The sequence below is a fragment of the Mirounga angustirostris genome, unplaced genomic scaffold (assembly GCF_029215605.1).
Source record: "Mirounga angustirostris isolate CCGP_5_RB_7025 unplaced genomic scaffold, mMirAng1.0.hap1 SCAF_10, whole genome shotgun sequence".
NCBI lineage: Eukaryota > Metazoa > Chordata > Mammalia > Carnivora > Phocidae > Mirounga > Mirounga angustirostris.
Genome location: NW_026991718.1, coordinates 50694142 through 50721655, shown reverse-complemented (window position 1 = coordinate 50721655; position 27514 = coordinate 50694142). Strand labels below are relative to the sequence as shown.

The 27514-nt window shown below is 55.7% G+C and overlaps 1 protein-coding gene across 23 annotated transcripts in view; it reads left to right on the top strand.

The window, feature by feature from the left end:
* The window catches only part of DYSF (dysferlin), a 205016-nt gene that overhangs the window by 92412 nt on the left and 85090 nt on the right, over positions 1-27514 (top strand). For all 23 annotated transcript variants that reach the window (XR_010405596.1, XM_064572348.1, XM_064572350.1 and 20 more), the window contains 9 exons: positions 892-1047; positions 4522-4653; positions 4743-4909; positions 5741-5855; positions 6145-6250; positions 6518-6660; positions 8486-8659; positions 23230-23323; positions 23858-23935. Coding sequence is in view for 22 of the 23 variants with exons in the window: in XM_064572348.1 (XP_064428418.1) it covers positions 892-1047; positions 4522-4653; positions 4743-4909; positions 5741-5855; positions 6145-6250; positions 6518-6660; positions 8486-8659; positions 23230-23323; positions 23858-23935 (1165 nt within the window). In the remaining variant the exon portion in view is untranslated. The remainder of the gene's footprint in view (positions 1-891; positions 1048-4521; positions 4654-4742; positions 4910-5740; positions 5856-6144; positions 6251-6517; positions 6661-8485; positions 8660-23229; positions 23324-23857; positions 23936-27514) is intronic.

The window sequence follows — 27514 nt, the reverse complement described above, 5'->3', positions numbered from 1 at the left end:
CAAGCCCTGCCTGACCCTGCGTGTCTCTGGGAGAGCCTGAGAATTTGCATTTCTAGCGTGTTCCCAGGAGCTGCTGCTCTGGGGACCACACTGGTATCATGCTTAGGAACCACTGTTTGGAGGCAGAAAAACCTGGTTGGCTCCTACCCTCTTTGAGCTTAAGTTTCCTCACTGGCAAATGGGGCTGCCTGTCCTTGCTGCAGGGAGTAAGTGAAACCGTGAAATGCTCTCATCCGTGGCCCTGATTTGAGACCCAGTGCGCCACCTCACTGAGCACACTTTGCTCACCGGCCTTGGAAGCAGGTGGGCTGTACCCAACGGTTGTCACTCAGAGTTACTGGCTCTGAGGGGCTCAGGCCTTGCGGTTTTGTTCTGGGCTGGTCACCATTTTCAGAGTCCAATGTCATGATGCCCGGAAAAGGACCAGACCCCACAAGTCCCTGCTATTGGGGGGGGAGTGTCCTTCGGGAAAGGGCACATCTGGGGATTCGCTGCTACTCTCAGGGGTGAGGAAGAAGGGTAGCATCTTAAGTGTGATGTCATCTCTCAGATCAAATCAAATCCTCCAATCTCTGCGCCCCCGGGAGCATCTCTCTGCCCAGTGGAGGGGATCTAAGAAGATAAGCTCTGGTCTCCAGGCCGGAGTGTCTCTTCCCAGAAAATGTGAACTCAGCTCAGTGAATTTTTGGCAGGCTCCTCATGTGAGCGGAGGCAGCCTCATGCCCCGTGCTTGGGGGCTCCTAGCCGTGGAAGACAGAGGTGCCCAGCCAGCTGTAGGGGGGTTCAAGGAGGCTCTTGGTGGTGGGCGGCGGGGGAGCTGGAAGTGGGAGGAGAGGTGGCTCATGGTGGGGCTCTGGGCCTTCTCCGCCCTGACTGCCACCCTCTCTCCAGCCCCAGAATAGCCTGCCCGACATCATCATCTGGATGCTGCAGGGAGACAAGCGAGTGGCGTACCAGCGGCTGCCCGCACAGGAGGTCCTCTTCTCCCGCCGGGGCACTAGCTATTGTGGCAAGAATTGTGGGAAGCTGCAGACCATCTTTCTCAAAGTGGGTTCCTTTTTCTCAAGTCATGGTCATATTTTCTCCCAGGTAGTTCCCTCCCCCTTTCATGTCTCCTCCTGGTCTCCATCGCACTGAGAGTCTGTAGGCTCTCAGAAGGGGTGGCGGGCTTTGTGTAAAACCATTTCCCTTCTCTCTCCCCTGCCAAGTCCCTAGAGCCCACACACCTGGGCTAGAAAGTTGGCAGGTGAGAGCTGGAATCACGGGGTGCTGGAAATGAATGAGGCAGGGTCTGTGTCCCCTGCTCCCTACCTCCTCCCACTCCCCAGGCTGTCTGGGAGGGGCTGACTGCCGAGGCTGTTTTTGACCTCATAGCCAGGTCTCTGGTAGGGGGGGTTCAGCCCTCAGCCCCCACCCCAGCTTCTAAGAGCCCTGGTACAGACCTCCTTGCCCTGCCCGAGGGCTTTGACTCCATGTGGAGTCATGCTCAGGTTCAGGTTCTTCCCTGTGGGAGGGCTGGTGTTTGGGTACTGAGGGTGCCTGTGGCTCTGGCCCATCCGGGAGCTGGGGGCAAATAATCCAGGGCCCCTCATGTTGTCCTGCCCACATCTCTTCTCCCCTTTCTCCTCCAACCCACCCTTGCTCCCCGTCCATCTTCTTTCATGGTACTGGCCAGCCTCGGGCCGGGTGACAGGGATGTGAGCAGATGCCTGAGCACCCCCTCTCCTCCTCTCTGGGTTAATGTGGGACATAGAGCCAAGGCTGTTTTGGTGGGAGTACTGTGGCCTGGTGGCCAGGACACGATTCAGGAAAATCCCTTCCTGGGCTGTGACCGCCTGGGGCCCTAGGGGAGGGTCCCTGTTTGGAGGGCTGTCACTGAGGCTGTCCTGCTGGGGGAGGAGTGGCCCTGGGAGGCAGGCCGGCCCCTTGCCACTCACCGCTGACTCCAGATGGCTCTGTTGGCATTATAAGCCGCTGGCCTTCAGCCCAGCTGGCCCATCTGCCCCAGCCCCTTGCTCTCAGCCTTCCCTTCCCGGCCCCTCCTTCCATCCACACCAGGGACCAGCGCCGGCCTCTCCTCTTCCAGGAAGTCGTTGTTGGCTAGCCCTAGCCTCGAACCTCTGAGTGCCTGTCGGTCAACCCATTCATATATTGGCCAGTCTTTCTTGTTGTACCCTGGGCTGGGTGGAGAGGGCAGGTTTCAATAGTACAGTGTGTGTGGACAGGTGGCAGGGTTTGCTGGAAGCCTGTGTGGCTTTGGGTAGGTTGCCTAACCTCTCTGAACTGCTGGCTGTCTTCTCACCTGTAACATGAGCATCAGGCTGCCCACTTCACAGGTTTTGAGGGTTGAATTAGGTGACACAGGTCATGGGTCTTGCCGAAACGAGGTGATCAATGAATATCAGTTTCTCTCCCCTCTTGTTCCCTTTTCCTTCTGGGGTGCTCCCATGCTCCCCGGGGAGAGGAGGCTCCACCAGCACAACTAGAGGCAGAGGTGAGCAGATACCCGGACTCAGGGTCATTGGAGAGGCCAGCTTTGCTTAGAAGGAGGGTGGGGATGTGTCAGGCAGTGGGCTGCCCCCCCCCCCGCCTACATGCCACCTGGGGCGTGTCCCCCGTGCTTTCCTCACCTCCTAGCATCCTGCCTTTCTATCTCCTCAGCCAGCTCCTCGCCAAGGAGGGCAGAAGGGAAAGGAAGTCAAGGAGCTACCACATCGCAGTGGGGTTCACCAGGGAAGGCTGTCTGGCCAGAGCACAGGTGGGGATGCACTTGAGTAGGATGAGCTTCAGGCTCTGACCCCTCGGCCCTGCATCCTTGGGGAAACACAGACTGAAAAATTTTCCCCGATTCCAAGCAAAAAAAAAAAAAAAAAAAGATATAGAATTGTTTCTCGAAGTCTTCCCCACTGAGTTTATGAGCCCCGCCAGTAGCTCCTGAGCAAGCTCTACAAAAATGTTGGCAGCAAGCAGAGACCAAGAAAACATTGGTGTTTCTTAACTTAAACCAAAGTTGGAAAAAATGAGCACCAGTAGAGAGGGAGAGGAGCCCCAAACTAGACATTTCTTTATTTGCTGTTGCTATTTTGGGTCCGGCAGGCTGGCCCTGTCTGGGGGAGGGCAGGGGAGAGACTGGGGGTGGAGGGGGAAGGGGGGGTCAGGCATTCCTGCCATCTCCCTGGGGCTGGTGGTTTGGAGGGAAAAGGCCACTCACCACCCCAGGGAGGGGACATCTGAAGTGAACAGTCATGGGAGGTTGGCCAGGGGATGACATGCAGGGTCAGGGCCTCCTCCAGGCTTCACCGAGGATGAACCAAAAGCAGAGAGGCTGGGTGAAGGGGGAGACTGTCATTGCCTTGGTAGGCCCCACACCCCTTCCTTTTCCCCTTACCTGGCCTGGGCTCTCCTTCCAGGGATCCGGGCCTCCCCAGCCTATTGGTGACCTCTTACTTCTGTCCCCCCTGTACGCTTCTGAAGCCATCAGAGTCCCTTTCTCCTCTCATTCAGCGCCCTATTGCAGAGGAGGTACCCCTCTAGGCCCATGCTCACGAAACCTAGGGGCTTAATGTGCTACTTTCTCAAGGGGACAGTGTGTTGTTCTGAGAGTGAGGAGCTCCTGCTCCTCAGGCCACATCCGACCATTGATTTCAATCCAACGGTGAAGTAGTTGTGGAGGATAAATGTTTTATGTTGGGTTGTTGTGGTTATTGCATTTTGGCAGAGCTTCTGAAAGTTTCAAGGTAATAAGCAATTGAGGACCAGTGACTAGTGGTTAACATGCTGATAAGCACTTGAAAGGATAGCGATATCAGATGGCACACTAACATCTAGCCAAGACAAAAATAACAAAAACACCTACCCCCCCAAAAACAAACCAAACTGAAAATTGAGGAGGAGGCCTTAACCTCTTCCCCTTCCAGACCTGGATCATTGTATCTCCTTCAGAGATATGTTCTAGAACTGCACTGTCCAATATGGCCGCCGTAAGGGGCTATTTAAATTTAAATTAACTAAAATGAAATAAAACTAAAAATTTAGGTCCTTAGTCGCTCTAGCTGTATTTCAAGTGCTCAATCACCTCATGGGGCTAGCGCTACCAGATTGGACCGTGCGATGTTAAACTGTTTTGTAGCAGAAAATTCCACTGGGCAGGGTCATTCTAGAAGAGAACAGAAATGGAGATGTGGTGGGAGAGGGGAGAATGGGGGACCTGGTCTAGGCCTGGCTCGGCTTCACAGAGAGCACCTAGGTGGGGATGATGCAGTCTTCTTTGGAGAGAAGGAATCTTGGCAGGTGTGGAGAAGCCTTCTTAATTATACATTCCTGTTCTGTGAAATTCTGGTAAGTCCTCCAACAGGACAAATATCTTAGCCGACTGAGCCACCCAGGCGTCCCTCAACAGGACAAATATCTAAGGGTGTCAGGCTGCTATGCCTAGCCCCTGGAGGACCCCCCAGCCCGCCTCAGTGGGGACATCCTGATCTTAAAGGGGACTGTGGGTTTCTGTCTTTCTCTGGTACCCAGTATCCCATGGAGGGGGTACCCGGAGCCCGGATGCCAGTGCAGTTACGGGTGAAGCTCTGGTTTGGGCTTTCTGTGGATGAGAAGGAGTTCAACCAGTTTGCTGAGGGAAAGCTGTCCGTCTTTGCTGAAACTGTGAGTGCCTGCTAGCCTGCCCTTGCCTGCCCCCTGTCCCCCAAACTGCGCTGGGCCCTACTCACTTCTCTTTATTGCTTACTCTCCAGTATGAGAACCAGACCAAACTGGCCCTTGTTGGGAACTGGGGCACGACAGGCCTCACCTACCCCAAGTTTTCTGATGTCACGGGCAAGATCAAGCTCCCCAAGGATAGCTTCCGCCCCTCGGCCGGCTGGACCTGGGCTGGAGACTGGTTCGTGTGTCCAGAGAAGACGTGAGTCCTGGGCAGGGAGGCTGGGGGGCCCCCTCTGCCCTGGTCCTTTCTCTGGAAGACCACAGTCCTATTAATCGCTGTCCTTGCACCTCCTGCCCCTACGCTGGTCACAGGGGCTCCCACTTGAACTCTTCCAGGGCTAGGGGCTTGCTAGGCGGCATTGTTTCTGGAAGGGCTCTAACAATGGGAAAGTCCTTTACTATTAAACTAAAGTTGGCCTCCATTTGACTTTGCATCCTTTCGTTGCCACCTTCTCCCAGAGGCCACAGCCTGGTTCCTCCTTCCCGTGCCTGAAGCTTCTCCTCTCTCTCTGTACCTCTCAGAACAAGGCCGTCTGGCTGCAACACTGTCCCTACCCCTTTCTCCTCTCTCATTTCCTGTTTGGTTGATGTTCAACTGGGTTTCTTTCCTTTTCTTTGTTTAAATTGAGGTATAACATATATCAAGTACGTACGCAAATCTTAAGTGTACAAGCTTTGATCACATTTTACATTTCAACAACTGTCCACCTGTTGAGCTTCAGTGACACCCACCGGGCTTTTGGTGTCTTTGGCTTCCTTTCTCTTTTTGGTGTCTTTCTCTTTCTTTATCTTGGGTGCTGGTATATTCTTCTGTCTGGGAGTGTCTCTAGGTCCCCCTGGGTCTCCTTTCACTCTCCACCTGTGACTCTCTGCCCCTCCTTTCCCTCTCCTCTCCACCTTCTTCTTGTTGGTGGGGTGAGGCTGATGCAGGAAGCTTGGCTGAGGCCGCGGGGTGCTCTGCTGGAGGCGGTGGGTGTGGGAGGGATCTCTTCAGCAGAGGTTCTGACCCCCCCACCCCCTCCACCCCCAGGCTGCTCCATGATACTGACGCGGGCCACCTGAGTTTTGTGGAGGAGGTGTTTGAGAACCAGACCCGGCTTCCTGGAGGCCAGTGGATCTACATGAGTGACAACTACACGGATGTGGTAAGTGGGTGCTCCAGCGACAGGTGGGCTTTGCTTTCCTGCGGTCCTGGACCTTGGGGCTCAGGAGGGGCCTGTGGCTCAGAGAAGATGGGATGTTTTCTCCCCTGCTCTCATGTCCCCATCTTCATGCTCTGGTTTCCAGAGGGACGTGTGAGGTCCAGGGCGGATAGGACACTGATCTGGAGTCCCACCTGGGGCTTCAAGGATGTAGGTTGTCAAGTTGCATCTTTTCTGCTTCCCTGATGACATCTGTCTCTTCTCAACCCTTGCCTGTCCTGTGTTGCCCTAGAATGGGGAGAAGGTGCTTCCCAAGGATGACATTGAGTGCCCACTGGGCTGGAAGTGGGAAGATGAAGAGTGGTCCACGGACCTCAATCGGGCTGTTGATGAGCAAGGTGGGCAGCACATGGAGCCCGGTGAGACATACCCCAGCAAGCTCAAGAGGCGTGCTGGTGGGACAGCTGAGTGCAGGCCTCGTGCCCTGGGGCACTGGCCTTCACTGGGCTTCCTCCTCTGGGGGACTTCCTGGATTGGCCCTCACTTACAGCTACAAATTAAGTCCATTATCACTCATGAGCCTGTGACTGTGCCCGGGAGGGAGAGATAGCCTCTGGAGAGATGGGGGACGGCTGGGCAGTGACCGACAGGTGCCCTTCCCCCAGGCTGGGAGTACAGTATCACCATCCCCCCGGATCGGAAGCCAAAGCACTGGGTTCCTGCTGAGAAGATGTATTACACTCACCGGCGGCGGCGCTGGGTCCGCCTGCGCAGGAGGGACCTTAGCCAGATGGAGGCCCTGAAGAGGGTGAGTCCAGCAGATGGTGGTGGGGGGGGCAGGCGCTGGTTGGGTGAGGCCAGCTGGGCACAGGTGCACGCCTGTGTGCACAGACACATGCATGTGTGCTCAGGACATGTGTAAGGCATGTGGGCTCCCTCGAGATGCTCACAGATCACACCCAGTGCATGCCCAGCTGCTCACAGGTCACAGCACCCATGCAGATCATACCAGTACAAGCCCGGATGCTCACACCCAGATGCTCGTGACTGTGCAAGGAGACAGTACTTGGGATCTCATACAGACCCAGAAGGTGCCAAGACACATGGATGACCGAGTCTGTGGCCTGGGGTCCTGGAGGCAGAGTCCGAGACAGGGGTTTGGCTGCATGGAGCTTATTGAAGCAGGGTGCTCGGGAGTGCGGGGAGCCAGGATTTGGGCTCAGGCCAAGTCAGTTACGGCCTGAGCTGTGGCTTGGGGAGGGGCGCACCCTGAAGACCAAAGAATCATCCTCACCTGGAGGCAAGGGGGCTGGGGTTTGTACCCTCTTGGTTGTGTCATTGGCTGCAGTTACTGGGAGTGGGCTGAGGCCCGTCTCCTCCCCATGGAGCCTGCTCCCTTCAGCCTGGGCAAGTCCCTGCTGGAGCTAGCAGGAGAGGATGTAGGCACCAGGCTGCTGAGGATGTATGCGCCATGTTGCCAGCTGGTGCCTCGGTGGCCTCAGTCAGCATTTACCAGAGGACGTGTCCGCAGTGCGAGCACACATGCCCACGGGCATGCCCAGATACCCACAGGACAGAGGCGGGGAGTGGGTACATATGAGTGAACACAATGCACGCACCTGCTCTTGGAGTCCCCCAGATGCCCATGTCCTGCACAGCCTCAGTGCTTGCCTCCCCAGTCCCTCTTGTGCCCTGTTCTTCCTTCCTAAGTAGGCATTTGAATTTTGGCCCAAGAGCCAGGCCTCCCCCAATCCAGGAGTAGCCTTTGGCATGACCCAAATTTCTTCCTTTCTCTTTGGGCACAGAGAATCTAGAGAGGGATGTCACTGGGTCCAGGGAGAAGCAAGGTTTTGGGGCAACAGACTGTTCGTGGTGCCATGAACCGGACAGACTCCACTCTCCTTGTAGGGCACCCAGGGGATGGAGGTGAACCTTGTCAGGCAGGGGGCCTCGCCCGCTCCGTAACCCCCGACGTCCCTCCCGGAGAGAGATGTGGCTGCCCTCCAGGACTGGCTCTTGTTGCTTAGTTCATGGCCGGAGCCTGAGGGGCACCTGAGGACAGCGTCCGGTCATCAGCTGGATAAGAAGGGGCTTCGAGGCCTCCCTCCAGGCCTGGGAAAGGGTCCTCTCGAGGAAATGCCAGGGGGGCCCTCCACAGCTGACCTAGGCCTAGCCTCAGGGAGAAATAGCCTGGGGTCAGGAAACAGAATCTTCATTGACCCACTTCTATTTTTATAAGCTGGGATGTGAAGAAGAAAAGGGAAATGACAAGAAAACCTCGGATTCATGAAATCCACCCGTAATCCAAGTAAACAAACAGACCCAAAGCCCAGGGTTTTCATTGCTGCTTTAGCCTACCTGCCCTCTCCGGCTCCTCAGATCCCCACAGCCCAGGGAGCCTCTTCTCCCCCTGATTTTCCGACCTGGACTCCTGTCATTGCAGAAGCGGCTCAGGGCCCCCCTCCTCCAGGTGGCCTTCCCAGCTGTTCCCACCTGGAGGGTGCTGGTGTGGAGTGGGTGGGGAATCGTGGAGGGCAGGCCAGAGAGGGGAGAGGTGCCACAGGAGCCCAGCCCAGGGTCTCCCCGTGGGGCCGCCAAGCAGGGCCTGAGTCCGTCCTGTTGTCCCCATGCAGCACAGGCAGGCGGAGGCCGAGGGTGAGGGCTGGGAGTACGCCTCGCTCTTTGGCTGGAAATTCCACCTGGAGTACCGCAAGACGGATGCGTTCCGCCGCCGCCGCTGGCGCCGCCGCATGGAGCCGCTGGAGAAGACTGGGCCTGCCGCCGTGTTTGCCCTCGAGGGGGCTCTGGTATGTCCCTGGGCCTGTGGTGGGTCAGTGAGGTGCAGCTTGCTTCCCCAGGGCTCTTGACGGCTGAAGCGGGAGCCCCCAGGATAGGACTTTGGAGGGAACATCGGCTGGTCACCTTGGCTTTAGTTCCTTTGGGGTCGCCTGTGGGGAAAGTGGATGGTAGTCTGGGTGTCTTCCTAATATAAAACAGCTCCTTCTTGGCACTGGGAGACCTGCTGCTTCTTTGTGTGGTCAAGAGGGAAGCAGGCAGAGAGGGTCTCGGTCCGACTGAGGTCACGGGTCTGACCTCTGACTGGAGCCAAGGGACCTGGTTCTCCTCGAAGAGCCTGGCTGCCACAGGGTGGGTCTGAGAGGCTTTGGCCTAGCCCCTGGGAGTAGCCAGAGAGGTCTGACGACCCCTGAATGTCCTTGGTTGGACACGAGTCCTCCTTGGTTGGACCGAAGCTGTCTTGTGGCATCCCTGAGATTTTGGGGGAGAGATGTACCTCAGAAACTGAACCTCAGGCTGGTGGTCCTGACTTACAGTACACTTTCTGGAGCCAGTAAAATTGGGGTCAGCTCCAGGTTACCAGGGTCTGGCTGATGTGTTTCCCCAAAAGATGAGCAGGCCCTTCCTGGACAGTCTGAGTAGGATCATTCTCCACTCTGTTTTGGTCTGGGGATTCCTGGAGGTGGGAGGACATGCCCAGCATGAGGCCCTTCCTCTGAAATCCAGCCAGGACTGCCCAGCCCCTGGGGTTTTGGACTGTGACTCAGAGAGCAGGTTCTACCAGCTTTGAAAGCTGATGGGATCTGAGTGTGTCCATGTGCACCAGTTTTGTGTGTGTGTGTGTGTGTGTGTGTGCATGTATGTGAGGATTTGGTCGGAGGGAGGACCACTGGGGCTTTGTCCTGAGCCAGGGAGTACAGAGGACAGGCCCAGGATCTGACAGGATGGATATGGGGAGGGGAATTGAGACTGGCGATGGTCTGAGGGGGTTCCATCCCTCTCAGGCCTTGATGGTGGGCCAGGTCCAGCGGTGGCAGTATGGGAGAGGAAACCCCCTGGGGGCCAGATAATGCCAGATGTCTGATGATGTCTTGGGGCCAAGTTGTGGGGTGGCTGGAAGGAGACGGCAGAGCTCTGGGCCGCTGGGCTCGTGCTCGGCTGGGCGGGAGGAAGTTGCTGTCCCAGCTGGAGCAGCCCCAGCTGGAGGTCTCATAGGGCAGTGCTGGTATGTGTTGACCCCCTTTGTCCTGTCAGAAAGGGCCTGGCCTGGGCACAGGGCAGGGCCTGGGGGTGGGCTTGTAGCTCCAGCTGAGGCGTGGGGGGATCAAGGCCTTGGCAGAGCTCAGAGTCAGGGTCTGAGAAGCCTGGGTAGGTACCCTAAGGAATAGAAACTCAGTGAAATGGGTTACAGAGAGAAAAGGAGTTTAAGGGCTCAGACGGACAGGAGAGCCCAAGGGACGAAGCAGGCATTAGGTCTGGCAGGAAATGGGGGTTCGCCAAGTATCCCTGGGACTCTGTCTCTGACTCGTTCCTCTGTCTTGGCCTCATTCTCACACTGGCTCACTCTGGGTGGTAACAAAGATGGCGCCGACATCAACTTTACAGCCGGCAAAGCCCTGCTAGGTGAAAGAGCACAGCCCGCCTGGCATCCTCTGTTTCCCTCACAGCTGGAGACCAGAGGGGAGAGTGCTGTTTTCTCTATAATGCCGTGACAGTCTTGGGTGTGACTGACTGGCTCTCGTGGCCATGTGCCCATGCCAGCCTGAGGGTCAGGAATGGAATGTTCTGATTGGCCATGCCGGGTCATGCCCCTTTTCTGTAGTTGACAGCACCATCAGGATGCAGAGAAGAGCGTCTGGAAAGGAAAAAAAAAAAATCCCTGCAAACAGTGCTCGGCAAAGAGCTACTGCTGATGGCCACAGGACTCTGTTCAATGAGCAATAGGGAGCGGGTGTGGGTTGTTGAGCAGAGGAGTGCTCTGGTCAGAGCTGGGCTTCAGGGCCGTTAGTCAAGTAGCCATGGAGGCTGGTTAGGGTGGAAGAGTGGAAACCATCAGGAGACCATCAGGAGTCTCGGTTAGTGATCTGGGATGAGGTGACCATCTGGGGTGGGAGCTGGGGGCTGGAGTAGAGGGAAGTACAGAGTTTGGGGAGGGTCAGATGGGCCCAGAGGCTCTGCTGGGTGCATGGTAGGGCTTCTCCCATCGCCGGGCCACAGGGTGGGTGGGGTGGGCCTGGGGCCATGATGAGTTCATGGTTGGCCCTGGCAAGTCTGACACACATGGTTAAGTGCTGTGTGAAGGAGGCGGATCTGGCAGTTGCTTGCCAGGCCGCCCAGGGCAGGGAGGCCAGGGCCGTGGGAGAGAGGACGCGAGGCCAGAGGTAGCCAGAGACACATGGGCAGCAGTGTGGATGGGTTCTGGGGCTGGCCAGGATCTGGGGGAAGAAGATGAGCAAGGCTGGGGCTCCACTGCCAAGCTTTCATGGCTCGGTGACTGGGAGAATGAAGGGGGGCACTTCCCAGAAACAGAAACCAATCCGTTTATTCTTTATGTGGGAGAAAATGTCGTGAGGGAGCATTGAAATCAGATGTCAAGTCAACAGACGTGGGGAGGTGGTTGATTGTGAAGCAGATGTGCCTTGCCTGTGATATGCAGCAGAAACCAACATAGGGAAGCCCTCTGAGTCCCGGGGGAGCTTGGCTGACACAGAGAACCAGGGGCAGACAGTGGTTGGAGAGGCTGGATCCCACAGACCTGGAATTGGAGGACACAGTTTTGGAAAGTCCTTAGGTGTGGCCAGCATTTGGACAGGGCCACTGGCCCATTTGACAGTAACTGTCTGGACCACTCTGTACTTCAGTGACTCGAACCTCCATCAGCACCAACACACACACACACACACACCCTCTCCTTCATGGTCACCTAGATGTGCTCCTGTCCCCAAATCTGCTGTCCTTCGTCCTGGGAGGTACTGATGGCACTGGGGCTAACGTCCAGCCTGCATCATGGGAGCAGATGGTAGGGTTCTCTGGGTGCCCAGACCCCGCTAATGTCTTGGTTGCTGGCCTTGTCCACTGGTCACTGATGTCTGCTGATTCTCTTGGCCGGAGCATGGTGGGATAGGCGAGGCTTCAGAGTGGAGCAGGTTTGGTCTGAATTCTGCTTCCTCTTTTTCCTAGCTGCGGACAGGTCACTTACCCTTTTAGCAATTCTGTTACCTCGTCTGTGAAAGTCACTGCATCCTAGAGTCATTGTAAGGGGGACCCACGTGACACATGTAAGGAAGTGCTTCTCAGGCTGAGTGAACATAGGAGCGATGTGGGGGTCTTGTTAAAATGTGCACTCAGGATTCCGTGTCTGGGTGAACCCGAGAGTCTGCGTTTCTAAGAGGACTCCAGTGATGTCAGTGCTGCTGGTCCAAGGACCACCTTTGAGGGGCAAGGATGTGAGGCACGTCGGGCATCAGGAAGATGAGGGAGGTGGTCACATTGCCCTGCTCCCCCCCACTTGGATGCCTTTCTGAGAGAGGCAGGGCATATCCATGACTGGGTGAAGGTGTGTGGCCAGGGTCCTAGAGAGGGGAGCAGGGAATAATGACGTGTTCTCCTTGCTTCCTGGTGAGAGAACAGCGATCTTTGCTTCTAACGATCCCCTGATCTGATGGTGGAGGCCTGGCCTGTGGGGAACTGTTGTCTGATGAGGAAGAGAGGCATTCCCATGTGAGTACAAATGAACCCAGTAGGATCTGCATCTTTGAGGTGCTGGAGGGCAGAATAAGGATCTGCCATGAATGCTCTGGCCAAGAATGACGGTGTCTAATGAGGGAGGCTTCTTGGAGAAGGATGTTGGGAGGCAGACCTTGAAGAAGTCTAGGGAAGCACCGTGGGTGGTGACCAGGTGGTCTTCCTGGTAATCTGACATTTCTGGATGCCTGGGCCCGAGGGCCAGCCTGTGGTGCTCCCTTGCCTCCTTCCACCCCTCTCCTGGCCCTCTGGTCCACCAGCAGGCTGCGCCTTGCTTGCCAGTTGCCCTCCTGAAGACATCTTGCTGGAAGGCAGGCTCTGTCTGCTCATTAGCACGGGCAGTCTTTCCCTGAAACCTTCTGCTGGGGCCAAGCCTGGCTCCCTCTGTGGAGCGGGAGGCCCTGGCTCCGTCTGCTAATCGTCTGCTGTCTCCATCCCGAGCATTATTTTATTTTCGTATTATTCTTTTTCCAGCTAATATCCTGGCATTCCCAAGGACACCGGTTTCATAATCTTCCTGGCGTTCCCAGGGAGCTGGGAAGCAGAGCACAAAGCTGCTATTATAGCGCATTCCGTCCAGCCTCCCTCTCCTCGCCCCACACCCCTTGCTGCCGCCACCGCCGGCTCCCACCCGGGCACCCCTTCCCGACGCCACCGGCCTCTCTGGGAACTCTGGTGACGGCTGCTGGGGTGAGCTCACAGAATCCATCCTGTCGCCCTTGCCCTGGGCCTGCCCTTCATGCGCAAGGATTTTTCCAGAGCCCTGCCTCTGTGCTTGGCCCTGAGTGTTAGGAAGGGTTTTCTGAGATGCCTGAGCCTGGGCAGGAGGGAAGGAGACAGAGACTCGGCAACATGTGCTCAGAGCCTTGGAGCTTTTTAGAGCTGGAAGGAACTTTCATGTTCGAAAGGTGCTCTCCACCTGGCTTTGGATCCCCTTGAAATTGGATGCATAGTTGTGGGTGTGTGGGTGCGATCCGTGTATGCAAGTGTGTCTGATGTGTAAGCACATGGCTGTTGTGTGCGCACACACAATATGTGTGCAACGTGCCCGTGTGTGTGATATGTATGTGCACGTGTGTATGAATGAGTACGATGTGTGTGCACGTGTGATAACGTGTGTATGTGCACTGTGGGCATGTGTATCTGTGATGTGTAAATTCTGGCTTAAGGTCTGTGGTTTTTCTCCAATTCTCAAGGGAATTTGGGAGCCCAAAGAGGAGAAGAATCACTGAAAGCCATTTTACCATGTGCCAAAGATCAGGCTGAAAGCTTTTGTGCATGGTCTCTTTTTATCCTCACAGTGACCGCAGAAGACTGCATTCTATTATTATACCCATTTTACAGTTGGGGAGACTGAGGTTCCATAACTGCACTGTCTAACACAGTAACCACTAGCTGCGTGAGAGTATTTCAACTTACATTTAAAGTTATTAGAATAAGACAGTTTAGTTCCTCAGTCAACCGGCCACATTTCAGGTGCTCGAGAGCCACACCAGGCTCATGGCTACCATATTGGACCGTGAAGCTATAGAACAGTTTCATCATTGCAGAAAGTTCTGTTGGACAGTGCTGTTCTAGAACAACTCTGAGCCCCAAATATTACTCCAGAAGAAACTGAGGCCTGAGAAGGGGTTTGCCCACTGGCACAGTATGAGTCAGTTTTAGAACCAAGACCAGACAATGGGCTCTTCTGTCCTCTGTCCCCAAGTTCATATTCCCCATATTCCCACTCCCATTAGGGCATAATGTCCTCCTAGAGAAGGCCCTCGAGTGGGGTCCTAGGGAGGGTGCTGGGCAGCTGGCTGGAACCCTCGGCTGTTGGCATTACTTTTCCCATGCAGCCATGTGGCTTGGCTTCCCTGGAACAGTAGGGCTGCTAGAGGGGAGCTGGCACCGCGACCTCCACCCTGAGAAGCCTCCGGTTGGTCGTCTGAAGTCTGAGTCCTGACCGGAAGTGGAGAGGATCTACGGAGACAGGCCTGAGATGCCAAGCCCCAGCCTAAGGGCAGAGATGGGCAGCTAGGAGTCGGAAGTGCTGGGAGGGGGGTCAGGGAAAGGCTGGTGCCAGAGAGGAGTAATTTGGGATTTGAGCTGCCTGAAAAGGAGGTCAGATGTGGGTGAGGAGGGGAGGGGCCGTCTCTGCACCTGGATGAAGCCCTGCTGTACGCAGAGTACCCGGGCCTAGTTCCTAGAGTGGGCACTTGGACCAAGGGCAGCATCCGGGAGGTGAGAGGGGTTTGCCTCATTAAGTAAACCAAATCCCCGCTGGGTCTGCTTAGGTGGGGGAGGTGACTCCATGTTTCCCTGGATTCTGTTTCTTGAATATGCTAATTGAGCACCTGTTCTATACCTGGTTTTGTGCAAGCAGGAGCTAATTGGAGGCTGGCTGGCCTCTCAAGCAGGGGCCTCCCTGCCCCTCTTGCTGCCCCCCCTATGGAAGGACCATTTGGGTAATTCCTTTAAATTGGTGGACCCCAGGATCTGCCTCACTCCAGACTTGGATGCTGAAGTCTGGAGGGTCCAACTGTGTGTCTGTGTACCTGGGACAAAATGCCAGCACATCGGGATGCACGGGTGCCGAGGAGTGTGTGTGTCACAGCTGGGCAGACGCGGTGGGGGCCCCGTGTGTGTTATTGTAAATGCACTGGGGTCTGCATCCACAATTGCTAGGGTGACCCTATAACTTATTGTCCCAATCATGCTGGGAAACAGGCGTAAGCTGGGGCCGTCCCAGACAAAGTGGGATGTACGGTCGTCCTGATTATGGAGGTGCTCTGGCATGGGGTAGAACCTGCTTGAGCGTTCTCTGCAACCTCCACATTTGGACACACGGGAAGTCAAGAGGGGCATGTGTGCACGCACGCACTCGCATACACACAGACGCCCGCGCCAGCCCACATGTGGCACCGCGGATTCTCCAGGTTTCCTGATTCCATTCCCAAGCTCCCCGGGGGGCTGGCCGGTAGTTTTGCAAGGATTTTTGCAGCTGCTTCCAAGCCCCGGCTCCAGCTGTAAATTACATGGGGTTGCACCGCTGCCTGCTATTCTACTTAAAGTTGCAATCAGCCCTGATTAGGAAGGGAGATCTGTGTTCCCGAGTTCCCTCTTTTAAAGTGTTCTCCTCCTTCGGCCTGGCCTGCTAGCCTGTGTGGGCTTTCCCTGGAAGTTCAGGCTGGGAGGCCAGGGCAGTGACGTGGGCCCTGGGCTCCCCAAGGCCCTGACTTGGCGCTCAGCCCTGTCCTGCCCTGGAGCCCTGCTCAGGTGCTGAGTTCTGATGGGGAAGCTGAAGCTGGGAAGAGCCCGGAGGGGCTGTTGGGGGGCCCCCCGGCTCTGTCAGTTAATTTTGCTGTGCAACCCTAGGGAAGGCATTGACCTCTCTGGGCCCCAGTTTTTTCACTTTCAGGATAGGGCTGATAACAACACAGCAAAAATAATAACCTCCCCTTCCAGAGCAGGGGTCGGCAAGCCTTAGCCTACAAGCCTAATCTGTCCTTGGCCGTTTTGCGTAGACAGGGCTTTATTGGCAAGTGCCTGGGCTCATTCGTGTCTGCATTCTGTGGCTACTGTCCTGCTACAGGGGCAGCTGCCCTGCAAAGGTGAATGGATTTACTCCCTGGCTCTCTCTGAACAGCGTTTACCAGCCGTTCTAGAGCATGTGCCTGGGCCAGGCATCACCTCTGCCCTGTTTGTGTATTATCTCCTTTCATGCCCCCCGCAGTCCTAGGAGATAGGGTTTATCACTACTCCCAGTTCACAGATGAGCAAACGGAGGTACAGAGAAGGCAGGTCATAGTGATTCTAGGGGTGTTTCCTCACACGAGCATTAAGAAAAATTCTATGGATAACGGTGGGGTGGTTCAGAGTTTATAGCATACTACCCTACGTGGCTGTTGGTTATTTGGTTGTCCCAGCAAAGCCAATAGTGAAGAAGAGGTCCTGGCAGTTCACCCTAGGGCATGCTGGTCAGTGTTTAATAACTGGTTCTCCAGAAAATTAAAAAAAAAAATCCAAAAAACAAACCCAGTCTGGTTTGTAGTACTTGCTGGTTTCCGTGGTGTAAATATCCCCGCTGTGGCCGATTTCGAGCTAGCAATGTGACATCGCTGAGTGGAGATGGGAGGAGACGAGCAATGGCAGGTGGTTATATAGTATTTCCAGACCACAGATATATTAGATGTAAATAACCTCAGGAGCGGAACAATAGTCAAAAGTCGTAAAATAATTAAGAAGTGATGAGTTTGAGTATTTATCACCTTTTTAAAAAAAGATTTATTTATTTATTTTAGAGGGTGGAGGAGGGGTGGAGGGAGAGGGAGAGAGGGAATCCCAAGCAGGCGCCACGCCCAGCACAGAGCCCAAAGTGGGGCTTGATCCCATGACCCCGAGATCACAACCTGAGCCGAAATCATGAGTCAGATGCATAACTGATTGAGCCACCCAGGTGCCCTTATCACCTCTGTTTTTTAAAAAAATTTCCATAATTATAAGTTTATATGATTCAGTTGTTACAAATGGCCGTGTTTAACAGCAAGCTTGCAATATGCCTGAAAGCTTACTAATCTGCTCTTCTGAGCCATGCGGGCCAGCTCCAGCCCTTACTGCTCTGGGCGCCCTGGTCCTGTTTACATAAGAGATAGTAGCAGCAGAGTGGTACAGTGCATTCTTCCCAATAGCTCTGTCCCCTGCGCTCTCTGGGTCCATCAGGCACTGGAACTGAGTCCTTCCCGGGAAGCCAGGAGGGCGACTGGCCCCTGAGACCCACCTGCTTGACTCTGATGGGACGGAGGGTGTCCCAGTAGCCCCCTGAGATACTGCCGAGGCTCTGTTGTTTCCTTCCTGACCATCATGGTCTGGCTGCGGAGGCTCTGTCCTCTGCCTGCTCAGCCCCGGGGACCCTCTGCTCAGCCTGTCTTCTTGCTGCATCCACCGCTGGTCTTGCCCCTTCATCCTCCGTCCTGCCTCTGGGTTATAGATCCTGAGCCAGATCTCTGGGCCCCGTATGGATGAGGTGTCGCACCATTGCCGAAGGGAGGAGGTGTGTGTGTGACAGACAACCAGTGGGACAGGGGGAATTTCAGACACGATAGCGGTCTGGTGCTTGGTCTTGGACCCAATTTAGGTGGGCCTTGGGGTTCCCTTCCCTTTGTAGGCTGCTGCTTTTCCCAGAACCTGCCCACCTTCTCCTGGTGTGGTGGCCACACCAAGGCCCCAGGGCAGGAGTCCTCAGCAGATAAGGTGGGTTTGGCCACTGGCTCTGGGGACCCCTGGGGGCAGCCCTGCACCATCTGGGAGGGAGAGAATTCCTTGCACTCCTAAGCTCAGGCTCTTCCCGGGAGCCATGGCCGCCAGCCGGGCAGTGGCGGGTTGGATGCTGCCCAGTCCCCTGGGCGACCGGCAGGATCCCTTACACAGCTAGCCCCAAGATGGAGTGTGTGGCCACAGACCACAGTCTGGGAGTCGCATCGGCATGAGCTATGGAGGCAGGAATGTGGCTGTGGGAAACCCAATGCCCGGGGCCTGGTGGGGCTGGGGAAGAGCGAGTGCGTGGAGTTGGTGGGGGGAAAGGGGGGACAGAAAGCAAGGCATCAGCTGCCGCTGCAGCCTGGCTCTCTCTGCCCAGGGCTCCGAGCGAGAGCAGAAACAAGCCAGCCTTCCTCTCCTAGCTTGCCCTGCCCCAACTTTGCCCCTTTCACTGAGTCTTCCCCTGAGCTCTAGGGGCGCAGGATCCAGCACATTGCTGCTCCCCTTGTGCCAACACTCCTCTCTTTCCCCTCCTCCAGGAAGCTTTCCTGAGTGGGACCTTCCGAGGGTCCACCCCATTCTGTTCCACCCCAGAGATGGCCCCACGGGGGCGGGGGGCAGGGTGCTGAAACCATATCCCTTGCTCTTTCTGTAGTAACATCTTACTCTGAGCCCCCTGAGGGAAGGAGGGTGCTTGTTTGATGTGCATTTTCCTGACCCTTCCCCTGAGACTCGAGGCCCGAACGCTGCCCACGTGGCTGAGGGCAGGGAATGCTGGTGATTCATTTTCTGTGACAAATCTTCATTGGATGACTACTAAGTGCCTGATGCTGGGCTAGGCGCAGGGGAGAGAGGAGCATGTGTGCCTTGCCCACACACACGGAGAGATGGATGCAGGAGAGAGCTAGGAGAGGCTGAGCAGGGGCTGCTGCTGAAGGCATGGCTGCCACAGCAGTATCCAGGCCTCAGTGGTGACTGAGGGAAGAGCTCAAGTTAGCTCACCTGGGAGGGCATTCAAGGTGGCGAGAACAGCCTGTGCAAAGACCCTGAGGCAGAAAGAAGAGGATGGGTTCCAGATCTAAAGAAAAAAGAGATGAAAGGGGGAAGGTGTTGCTGTAGCACGAGAATGGAGAGTTGAAAGATTGAAACTGACACCACCAGCACCGCTTACTGAGTGCTGCTTACGTGCTATAGGAACCTGCCATTCAGTTTTCACCAGTGGGTGAAAACTGCATTCAGTTTTCACCAGTGGGTTTCCACTGGGGGCAATTTCTATCCCCCACCCCGTCCCTCAGGGGACATTTGACAATGTCTAAAGATATTTTTGGTGGTCACAATTAAAGGGTCAGGAAGCTATGGGGATCTAATGGGTCAAGACCAGGGATGCTGCTAAATACCCAACAATGCACAAGACAGAGGGAAGGACTGACAGGAAGCAGGGACCTTCCAGAAGCTTCCAAACCAGATTTTCATGGGGCTTCATTGTTTGCTTTGAGAGAAGTTCCAGAGTGTGACCCTTGCATGTCTACACTTGAAAACCAAAATGTACCTCAGAGTGAAGGAAGTGTGACATGGGATTATCTGTTATTGTACAGACTGATCCCCGGACCTGGGTGACAGGCTGGCCTTCTTCACTAGCTATGCCCCTAGCTCACACTGTTGCTCTCTCCTGAGGTGACCTTCTTTCGTTCACCGCTCTCCAGGTGTGTACTGAGCACCTGCTGTGTGTGGGCAGAGCTGGGCGTATGACAGAAACCTCCCAGAGCTCTCAGTGGGAGGGCACAGACGGGTCAATGGTGGGGGTGGGTGCTAGATGTGGTAAGAGGAGATTCAGGGCACCGTGGAAGCACCTGGGTGGGGGGCTTACTCATCCTTGCACAGAGATCTTGAGGAAGAGGCTAGACACCTAGGAAAAAGAAGGGAAAGAAAGGGGCAGAGAGACCAACGTGCAAGACGCCTGGGGGGCAAGAAAGGGGTCCCCAGAGGGTTTCAGCTGGGTTGAGCATGAAAGTCATCAGGGATGGGGGTGTTTGGGGGCGTCCAGACTGCTGGAGACTCAATTCAGAGGCCACAGCTGGGCTGGGAGGGAGAGCTGACCTCCCCGTCTGCTCCCAGGGTCTGAAGAGGAAGCATGCAGAGCCCAGCCTCCCCTGCGAAGGTCAGTGGGCTGGAGGATAGGAAGACATCGGCCAATGGTGTGGGTAGAATTCTGCCCAGGCTGGGAACCAGGGCGGTTACAGGGCCAGGGCTCCACTGGGAGGGACTGAACTTAGTGGGTGTCCTCAGCAGGGCTCCTGGTTCTCCCAGCTTCTTCTCAGTAAGCCCCATCTGTCATTTTGAGCTGGGGGAAGGGAAGGAGGAGGCAGGTCCATACTTGGGGGGCAGGTTGGGGGCTGTGGGGTGCGGAGAGCCCTGTGGATCCCCCATTCTGGAGGCAGGACAGGTGGAAAAGCCCAGGCAGTGTGAGGGGCCTTCCCCAAGGGGACACTGGTTCCTCCCTCGGAAGGACATTATTTCTCAGGGCCAGGGCCTGCTGTGGGCCAAGCACTGAGCTAGGCCTGAGATACCTGGCGCCTGCCTTCGTGGAAATCCCAGGGAGGGGGACACCTTTTCTGATCACAGGAGGGCAGACTGCCCTTGGACAGAGACCCAGAAATTGCTGCCAAAGCCCCAGACAGAGGCGTTTTGGTGGGAGTGGTGCTTCTGGGAGGCGGCTAGGGGAGGCCATCTGGAGGAGGTGCGAGGTGAGTGGGAATGTGCACTGGCAGCCAGCAGCGAGCACGGAGGTCCCTGCAGGTACTGGGAGGGGGCAAAGGCATTATGGGGCGCAGCTTCCTTCCCTTCGCTCACCTTAGCGCCCGACTCATGGGGGCATGAGTGTGTTGTCAGCTGAGGTGGAGGGGCCACAGGGTCCTAGGCCTTCCGCCCTGCCTCCGGCTGGACCCCCTCCCCCCCAACCAAGGTGCCCTGGGCTGCACGTGCTACGGGTTGTTGCACAGAGGGCTGACCAAGCCCTGTTTCCAGTGTTCTGATCTGCTTTCCTTGGCGTCCTACACCTCACGCCTGGGGTGGCCTGCTGGGCCCCCCAGGTCCAGCCCTATGTGCGGCCTTGCAGATCCTGAAACTGGGAGCCGTGAGCTGCTGGACGTGGTGCATGTTCTGGCGGGATGCCAGTGTAGCATGGCCGGGCCAAATGCCTTTTCTGGGGGGAACCCAGGATGCCCAGGGTCCACACCTGCTCAGGAGACAGCTCAGGTGTGGTGGCTTTTGGGTCTTTCCCTGTCTATAGTATGGCACCCCTCTTATCCTGCTTTCCCGTGTGTGTGTGTGTGTGTGTGTGTTTTGAGAGACTGATTGCTTGATTGATTGCTTTTGATTTCTGCCCAGGGCTGTGGCTCCTGAAATGTCCACTTTTCCAGCTTCTGGAATAATTTTGAACAAATATGAGGTATATGAATACTACCCCTGAGAATAATTGCAAGCTTTATAGTTTATGACCTACCCTGCCCCTGCCCCACCTGTGCCTTATTTCTCTCATTAAGATCATTACTAGCAAACATTTATTGAGCATTTATTATGTGCCAGGGGGTGTGCTAAGAACAACATGTAATGTATCTCCTTAACAATCATAGCAACTCTCTGAGATAGATACTGTAGAATTATTCCAAATTTACAGAGACTGGTTCAGAGAGGTTAAGCAAGCTGCCCAAAGTCACACAGCCAATAAATGGCAGGACCAGAATTGGAGCCCCAGCAATCTGGTTCTAGAGCTTGTGTTGAAGTTGTTGTCAGAGGAAGGGGGTCCTTGTGGGGGTGTCTTGTGGTGGGAGCCAGAGACTACCTGGTTGAAGCTGGACCTTGGTGAGACTGCTGGAAGAGCAGATAAACACATCTTTCCTGCATGCGTGTTTTATGAGCCCTTTTGCAGGAATGGAGCAGAGGAAGACCTGGCCCACCTTTAGGATGCATTTCTATGTTAACCCAGAGTGACCAGGGCAGGCTTTCCCTGGGTGTCCTAAGATACCCTGAAGATGGGGGGGATTGGGATGATCAATGGCACTTCTGACTAGGGAACAGCAAGAGCTTGTGATGGAGCAGGTGTGAGTCTTGGCCAGCTTCGAGGAGCATGGCCTGCCTAAAACTGAGGGCTGGGTTTGTGGGAGGGAAGCCCTGGTGTTGAATGGGAAAATGGCGCAGGTCACCTGAGGTCTGATCAGGACCCCTCAGGTATTGAGGGCCAGCAAAGGATTTGGGCTCTGGGTAGTGATGCTGGTTCTGGCTCTGGGTGTGGGCAGATCAACAGTGGGAAGGCAGGCACCCAGGGAGGCTTCTCTGACCAGGGGTCTGGGACTGGGCCCTGAGGGTGGGCGTGGCTTGGAGAGGAGGATGCGGAAGTGGCCATGCGTCTTCTATTTGGAGGCACTAGGCCTGTAGGAGAGGTTGAGATTCCTGGGAGATGGTTGTGGCCAGGTGGCAGGGTGGAAAGTCCTGGCAAGTGACCACCCTGGGTGGGCCCGGGCCAGATGAACAGGCCATTGGTGGTGAGGCCAGAGTTTCCATTCACATACAAGGGTGTGTGTGCTTGTGTGTTGGGAACAGGAACTGGGCAAGGGGGTGGGGCAGGTGACAGTCGGGGAGAGAGAGGCTAGGGACCTGGAGAAATCTCTCAGACTGGCTGCAGAGGGAATGGACAGGATGGGAACACTGCCCACCTCTCCCAGTCCCTCTGCTGGGCTCTGGGCCATAGCATGTTGGTGGGCTTGCCAAGAAAGCCAAGTCTGGAGGCTGGGCTGTGAAGTAACCAGCACATTTCCTGTTCTTGTGGGGGCCTTGATCCCTGCTGGGTCCCTGAGCCTCCCCAAACCATGCAGGACGCCAATGAGGGGCAGAGGTGGCGCTGGATACACCTGGGAGGTAGGCATCTGGCCCAAGGAAGCTGGAGTATGGCCCAGCGGTTAGAACCCAGTGCGAATGAAGACAAAGTGAGGGGACTTACTGGCTAGTTTGATGGGCAGTACACTGACAGACGGGCTTCTGAGCCTGAGGGCACACCTGCCTTGCCTCTTGCTTCTGTCCCTGTCCTGGCCACAGCCTGCACCCTCTTCCACCCTCAGCTCAGTGGGGGCTGATGAGAGGTGGTGATGATACAGTGTAGCTTTTCCCAGAGCTAGGACCCAGTGTCCAGATACGCAGGGCCTGGACAGAGATGGTGGCCTGGGGCCTCCAGATTTGGCTTCTCTTAACTCATCCCAGCAGGAAAATCCGCATTGGATTCTCTCCCCTAGAGTCCTTCCTTCTATCAGGCTCTAACCTCTTGGACCAGAATCACTCAGAATTCCATTCTGGTGTGTCTGGTCTCCACGAGAGAGGGAGAACAATTTCCCTGTGGACTTGACAGTGGAGTGTGGGGATGCTGTAGGGGGATGGGCCACACTAGAGTAAAATGAGAGGCTGATGGCCCAGCTTTCAGCAGCCGAGGAGTGTTGTCTAGAGGTCTCCTGACCCGGGCACCTAACTCTCTGCGCCCGTCTCCCTGGCGCCCCCCACCCCCCGGCTCTGAGGTCAGGATTGGTCATGACCAGCTCTGTGTCTCTAGGGCGGCGTGGTAGATGACAGGAGTGAAGATTCCATGTCCGTGTCCACCTTGAACTTTGGCGTGAACAGACCCACGATTTCCTGCATCTTTGATTGTAAGTGACGCTTGGAGGTGTCTATAAGGGTGATGTGGACGGGTGTATAACCTTATGCTTGTTTGTATGGGGTTATATGGTCAGGTGTCTATGGGGGACTAGGGAGAATTGAGTCTACGTGCTTTGTGGTGGGTCAGCGTCTTTTGTGGGGGTATGTATATGTGCACGTGCATTTGTGTGCACATGCGCACATCCATCTACGTGAGGTGTGTGCATCAACTCTTTGCTTCTGATCAGGCGTTCAAGGCCCTGTGCATTCTGGCTGCCCCCATCATTTATTTGGCTTCTCCTCCATCCCCTTCTCCCCAGCTCTCACCAGGCCCAAGGACACGACACTCAGGTGTCTACCTTTGAGCTGCGGTCTGTTCTGATCCTGTGAGCGGCTCACTCCCGCAAAGTGTGACATGTGCCTTTTCTATGGCTCAGACCCTTCATCTATTGCCCTCCCTAGGGTAGATTCTCCCCTTGGCCCAGCCACAGCTCTTAGCCACCCCGAGCCCCTCACTTGGCATCTCTGTTTCTTCCTTGGTGCAGATGGGAACCGTTACCACCTACGCTGCTATATGTACCAGGCTCGGGACCTGCCCTCGATGGACAAGGACTCTTTTTCTGGTAGGTGGGAGGGGATCCAGGGACCAGGGATTGAGAGCTCGTTGCTGAGCCAACAGGCCTTCGAGAACGTGGCCCAGGCTTCTCCTGTGCGTGGGAGCTGTGGCTGTGTTTGTGGGATTTGTGGAAGTGGCTGGCGTTGCCAGGGTCACTGTGCTTTCTGGTTCTCAGGTGGCCTGCTTGACCCTTCTGCAGGGTCTGGCTTTGTTGACCATCATCTCCTGAAAGCCCCTCTGGCCTTGACCCCCAGGATGCTTCTCTCTCTGGGGTCTCCTGCAGCCTCCTGCTGCAGCTCTACCTGCTCCAACTCAGGGGTCCCCAGCCCTCTAAGTCTGATGGTCCTGACGGTCTGTCTGTGTCCCCTTCTCCAGGCACTGGGGTGCCCTCACCTTCCCTGGCTCCATGGACCACCCATATCAGAGAAGCTTCCAGGCCTTTAGTTCATGGGAGCCCCTTGAGTCCAGCCACGTCTTAGGCATCTCCCCCTGGATGCCTCACTGGCTCCTCAGTTCTCCCGTCCAAACGGAACTCCTTGTGCCTCCCTCCCCCGATCCAGCCCTCCCCTCCTTGCCTACCTTGGTCCTGGCGTCTCATTAGCACATGTCTATTGTCTCTCAGTTTGGAAACCATCAGTCATCCAGTCCTGTGGATTCTGGCTTCTGAATCTCTCTTGGAGATGTTCCCGAGAACTGGCCTCACCCCTTCTCATGTCCTGGCCCCCCTCACCTTCCGTACTGCCTCAGAGACATCTGGTCATGTCACTACTCTGATTTCCAAAGTAGACCCTGGGAGAGAAATCCCCAGCTCTCAGCCTGGCAGACGGCTCCTTTGTGGATCGGACCCCCGTGGACCTTGCCAGGTGCATCTTTCCCTAGTTCACCTCTAACGATTAGTTCTGGCCTCACCAACTTTTGTCAATGTTTGTGGAGCTCTTCCTGGCCTTTGTGCTCAGTGTTTTCTCTGCCTAGAATGCATTCCCTCCCTACTTTTAACCCAGCAAACTCCTACTCATTCTTTAAGACCCAGCCCAGATGCTCTGACTCCACCCCAAGCCCAGATGGTTGGTCCTTCCTTGACACTTGGCCGGCGCCCCACCAACACCTCTCTCAGAGCCCTGACCCCTGCGCAGATCAATTGCTGTCTGTCTTTCCCACTATGACTGTGAGCTCCTCCAGGAAGGGGCTTTGTCTTGTCCTTGAACCTGCACTTGGTCTAAAGAACGAACACTGACTGAGTTCTCACTGTGAGCCCGGGCATTTTACTGGCCTTGGTGCATGTGACCCTCATATCTCTCCTGTGAGGTAGGAGTTTCACGTCCCCATTTTACAGGTGAGGAGACAGAGACGCAGATAGCTTAACTAAATTGCTTGAGGTCCAGTAGCTGACAAGTGACATACCACTCTCCAAGTGCTTTCTACTTACTTGAGTAGAAGTGAATTCTTCTGTGACAGTGACCTTCTGTTCCTAGGATGGCACTGTAGCTCATAGCCACCTGCCTGTCCTCCTCTGGGCCCTGCTCCTCCCCAACGTGGGGGACCACCCTCATGCCTCACGCCCAGCAGCTGTGTTTCCCCCGCACTCTCTCCTCTCAGTGACCTGTTTTCCAGCCCTGGGCAGCCAGGCACATGGTAGATGGAGCAATTTCTCTTCTGTGCTTTGGGTCCCGGGTCCTGACGCACCCTCTGAAAAGCATATGCAAAACCCACATGCAGGGACTGGTGGACCAGGGGTGGATATGTGCACCTGGCCCTTGCTGGGAACCTGTCAGAATGCTTGCTGACCATTGGAATGTATGCCGAGAGACAAGAGGTGGACTCATCATCCACAGCCTTGCTTCTTCCTTGGTGGGGTGTGAGAGGTAGGGGTGCAGGCGGCGGGCTTGTGTGGGCACGTGGCGAGGAGTGGGGGGCCTTTGTCCTCCTTGGGCTGGGCTGGCTGAGGACGCTGCAGGGAGGGAGCCCCTTGTCCCAAGGAACCCGTGCTGGGAGGCGGCACGCACCCCCGGGGACCACAGGCAGGGTCAGCCTGGTGCTGGCCTGCGGGAGATGTCACACTTTCCATCCCAGCCCCACCCCCTCCCCCAGATAAACATCCCTTGAGCTTTGAGGGCACTGCCCAGGGCTTCCTCAGAGGCCGCTGGCTTCTGAATGAAAGGCCTGATTGACCAGCTGCCAACATGGGTGAACCTATAAAACCCAGAGTGTTTATTTTCACTCCCAAACCCTAAACCAAAGCAATTTCTCTGCTGGCACTGACCCTGGGGCGGCTGGCGGCCGGAGTCTGTGCGTGGCCACCGGCTGGCACTTCTCAGAGGAAACTCATGTGTGAATCCGGAATGTCTGGGGCCAGGGGAGGGTCTAGCGCAGCATCTGTTGCTGGGATCATCCTCCAGCCTGCCTGCTGAGTGTCTGGGGCAGGGAGGAGGGCTTTCTTCCAGAAGGTGCTCCTTTGACTCTGACCTGTGGTGCTCTGGGCCTTTCCTGCAGCAGTGGGCTCCCATGGCCCCGAGCTGCGCTCCTCACTTGTCCCCTGAGGGGTGGGTCTTGGGGCTGCCCAAAGGCTGGGGCCATGTCTGCTTCCTTCTCTCTGGCCAAGGGTTTGGGGGGGGGGGATGGGACACACAAGACCTGCCTAGGAAACACTTGTTGAATAATATTAAACTCAGGCAGGAAAGGGAGGCTTGTGGAGATGTTCTGTCCAGGCTGCCTGAGGGCTCTGCCTCAGGTGGGGTTTGAATATATAGCCAGCCTCAATTCTCCAGACACTGGAAGGATGTGTGTGGCTTGTGGTTGTGAGGCTGCGTGGCCTGGGTAGCAATTAGGCATTAAGAAATGTAAATTGATGCTTAATTCAAATGACTTCTCTTTGATACTGGGTTGGGGTTGCCCCTACTCGGTGAGCATCCATAGTATGCACTGAATTCCATTTGAATGGAAAAGATATGATGCTGGAGGACTTAGAAATCACTGTATGTCCTCCACATTGTATCTAATGGGCAGCATCGATTCCTCAAACCACAGTCTGAGCTGAGCTGCTCTTTATTGGAGACTGATATTTCTTAAAGGAAATCAGGAAGGAACCTGTCTGCTTTGCCAAGCTGTTCCCCAGGGCATTCTGCTTTGCTCCCTCCTCTAGCTGGGAGCCAGAGCTGTGGTTTGAGGGAAACATAGGCTCTGCTTACAGAGCTCCCATTAAGACGGACAACCCATGGGCAGCTCTGTTGTGAGGTTGCTACGTATCAGAAGACGGCCCTTAGCCTGGGGGAGTCAGAAACTCCTCTTGGAGGGTCTCACAGGTCAGTGGGCTCAGGGGGCCTGCCTTGGTTAACCGAGTAAATGAGAGGTGGTAAGTAGACTAGATGCCAAGTTACTAATTTACCAGAGTGGGGTATCTGTTAAGACAGCAGAAGGTCGGGGCGCCTGGGTGGCTCAGTTGGTTAAGCGACTGCCTTCGGCTCAGGTCATGATCCTGGAGTCCCAGGATCGAGTTCCGCATCGGGCTCCCTGCTCGGCAGGGAGTCTGCTTCTCCCTCTGACCCTCCTCCCTCTCATGCTCTCTGTCTCTCATTCTCTCTGTCTCAAA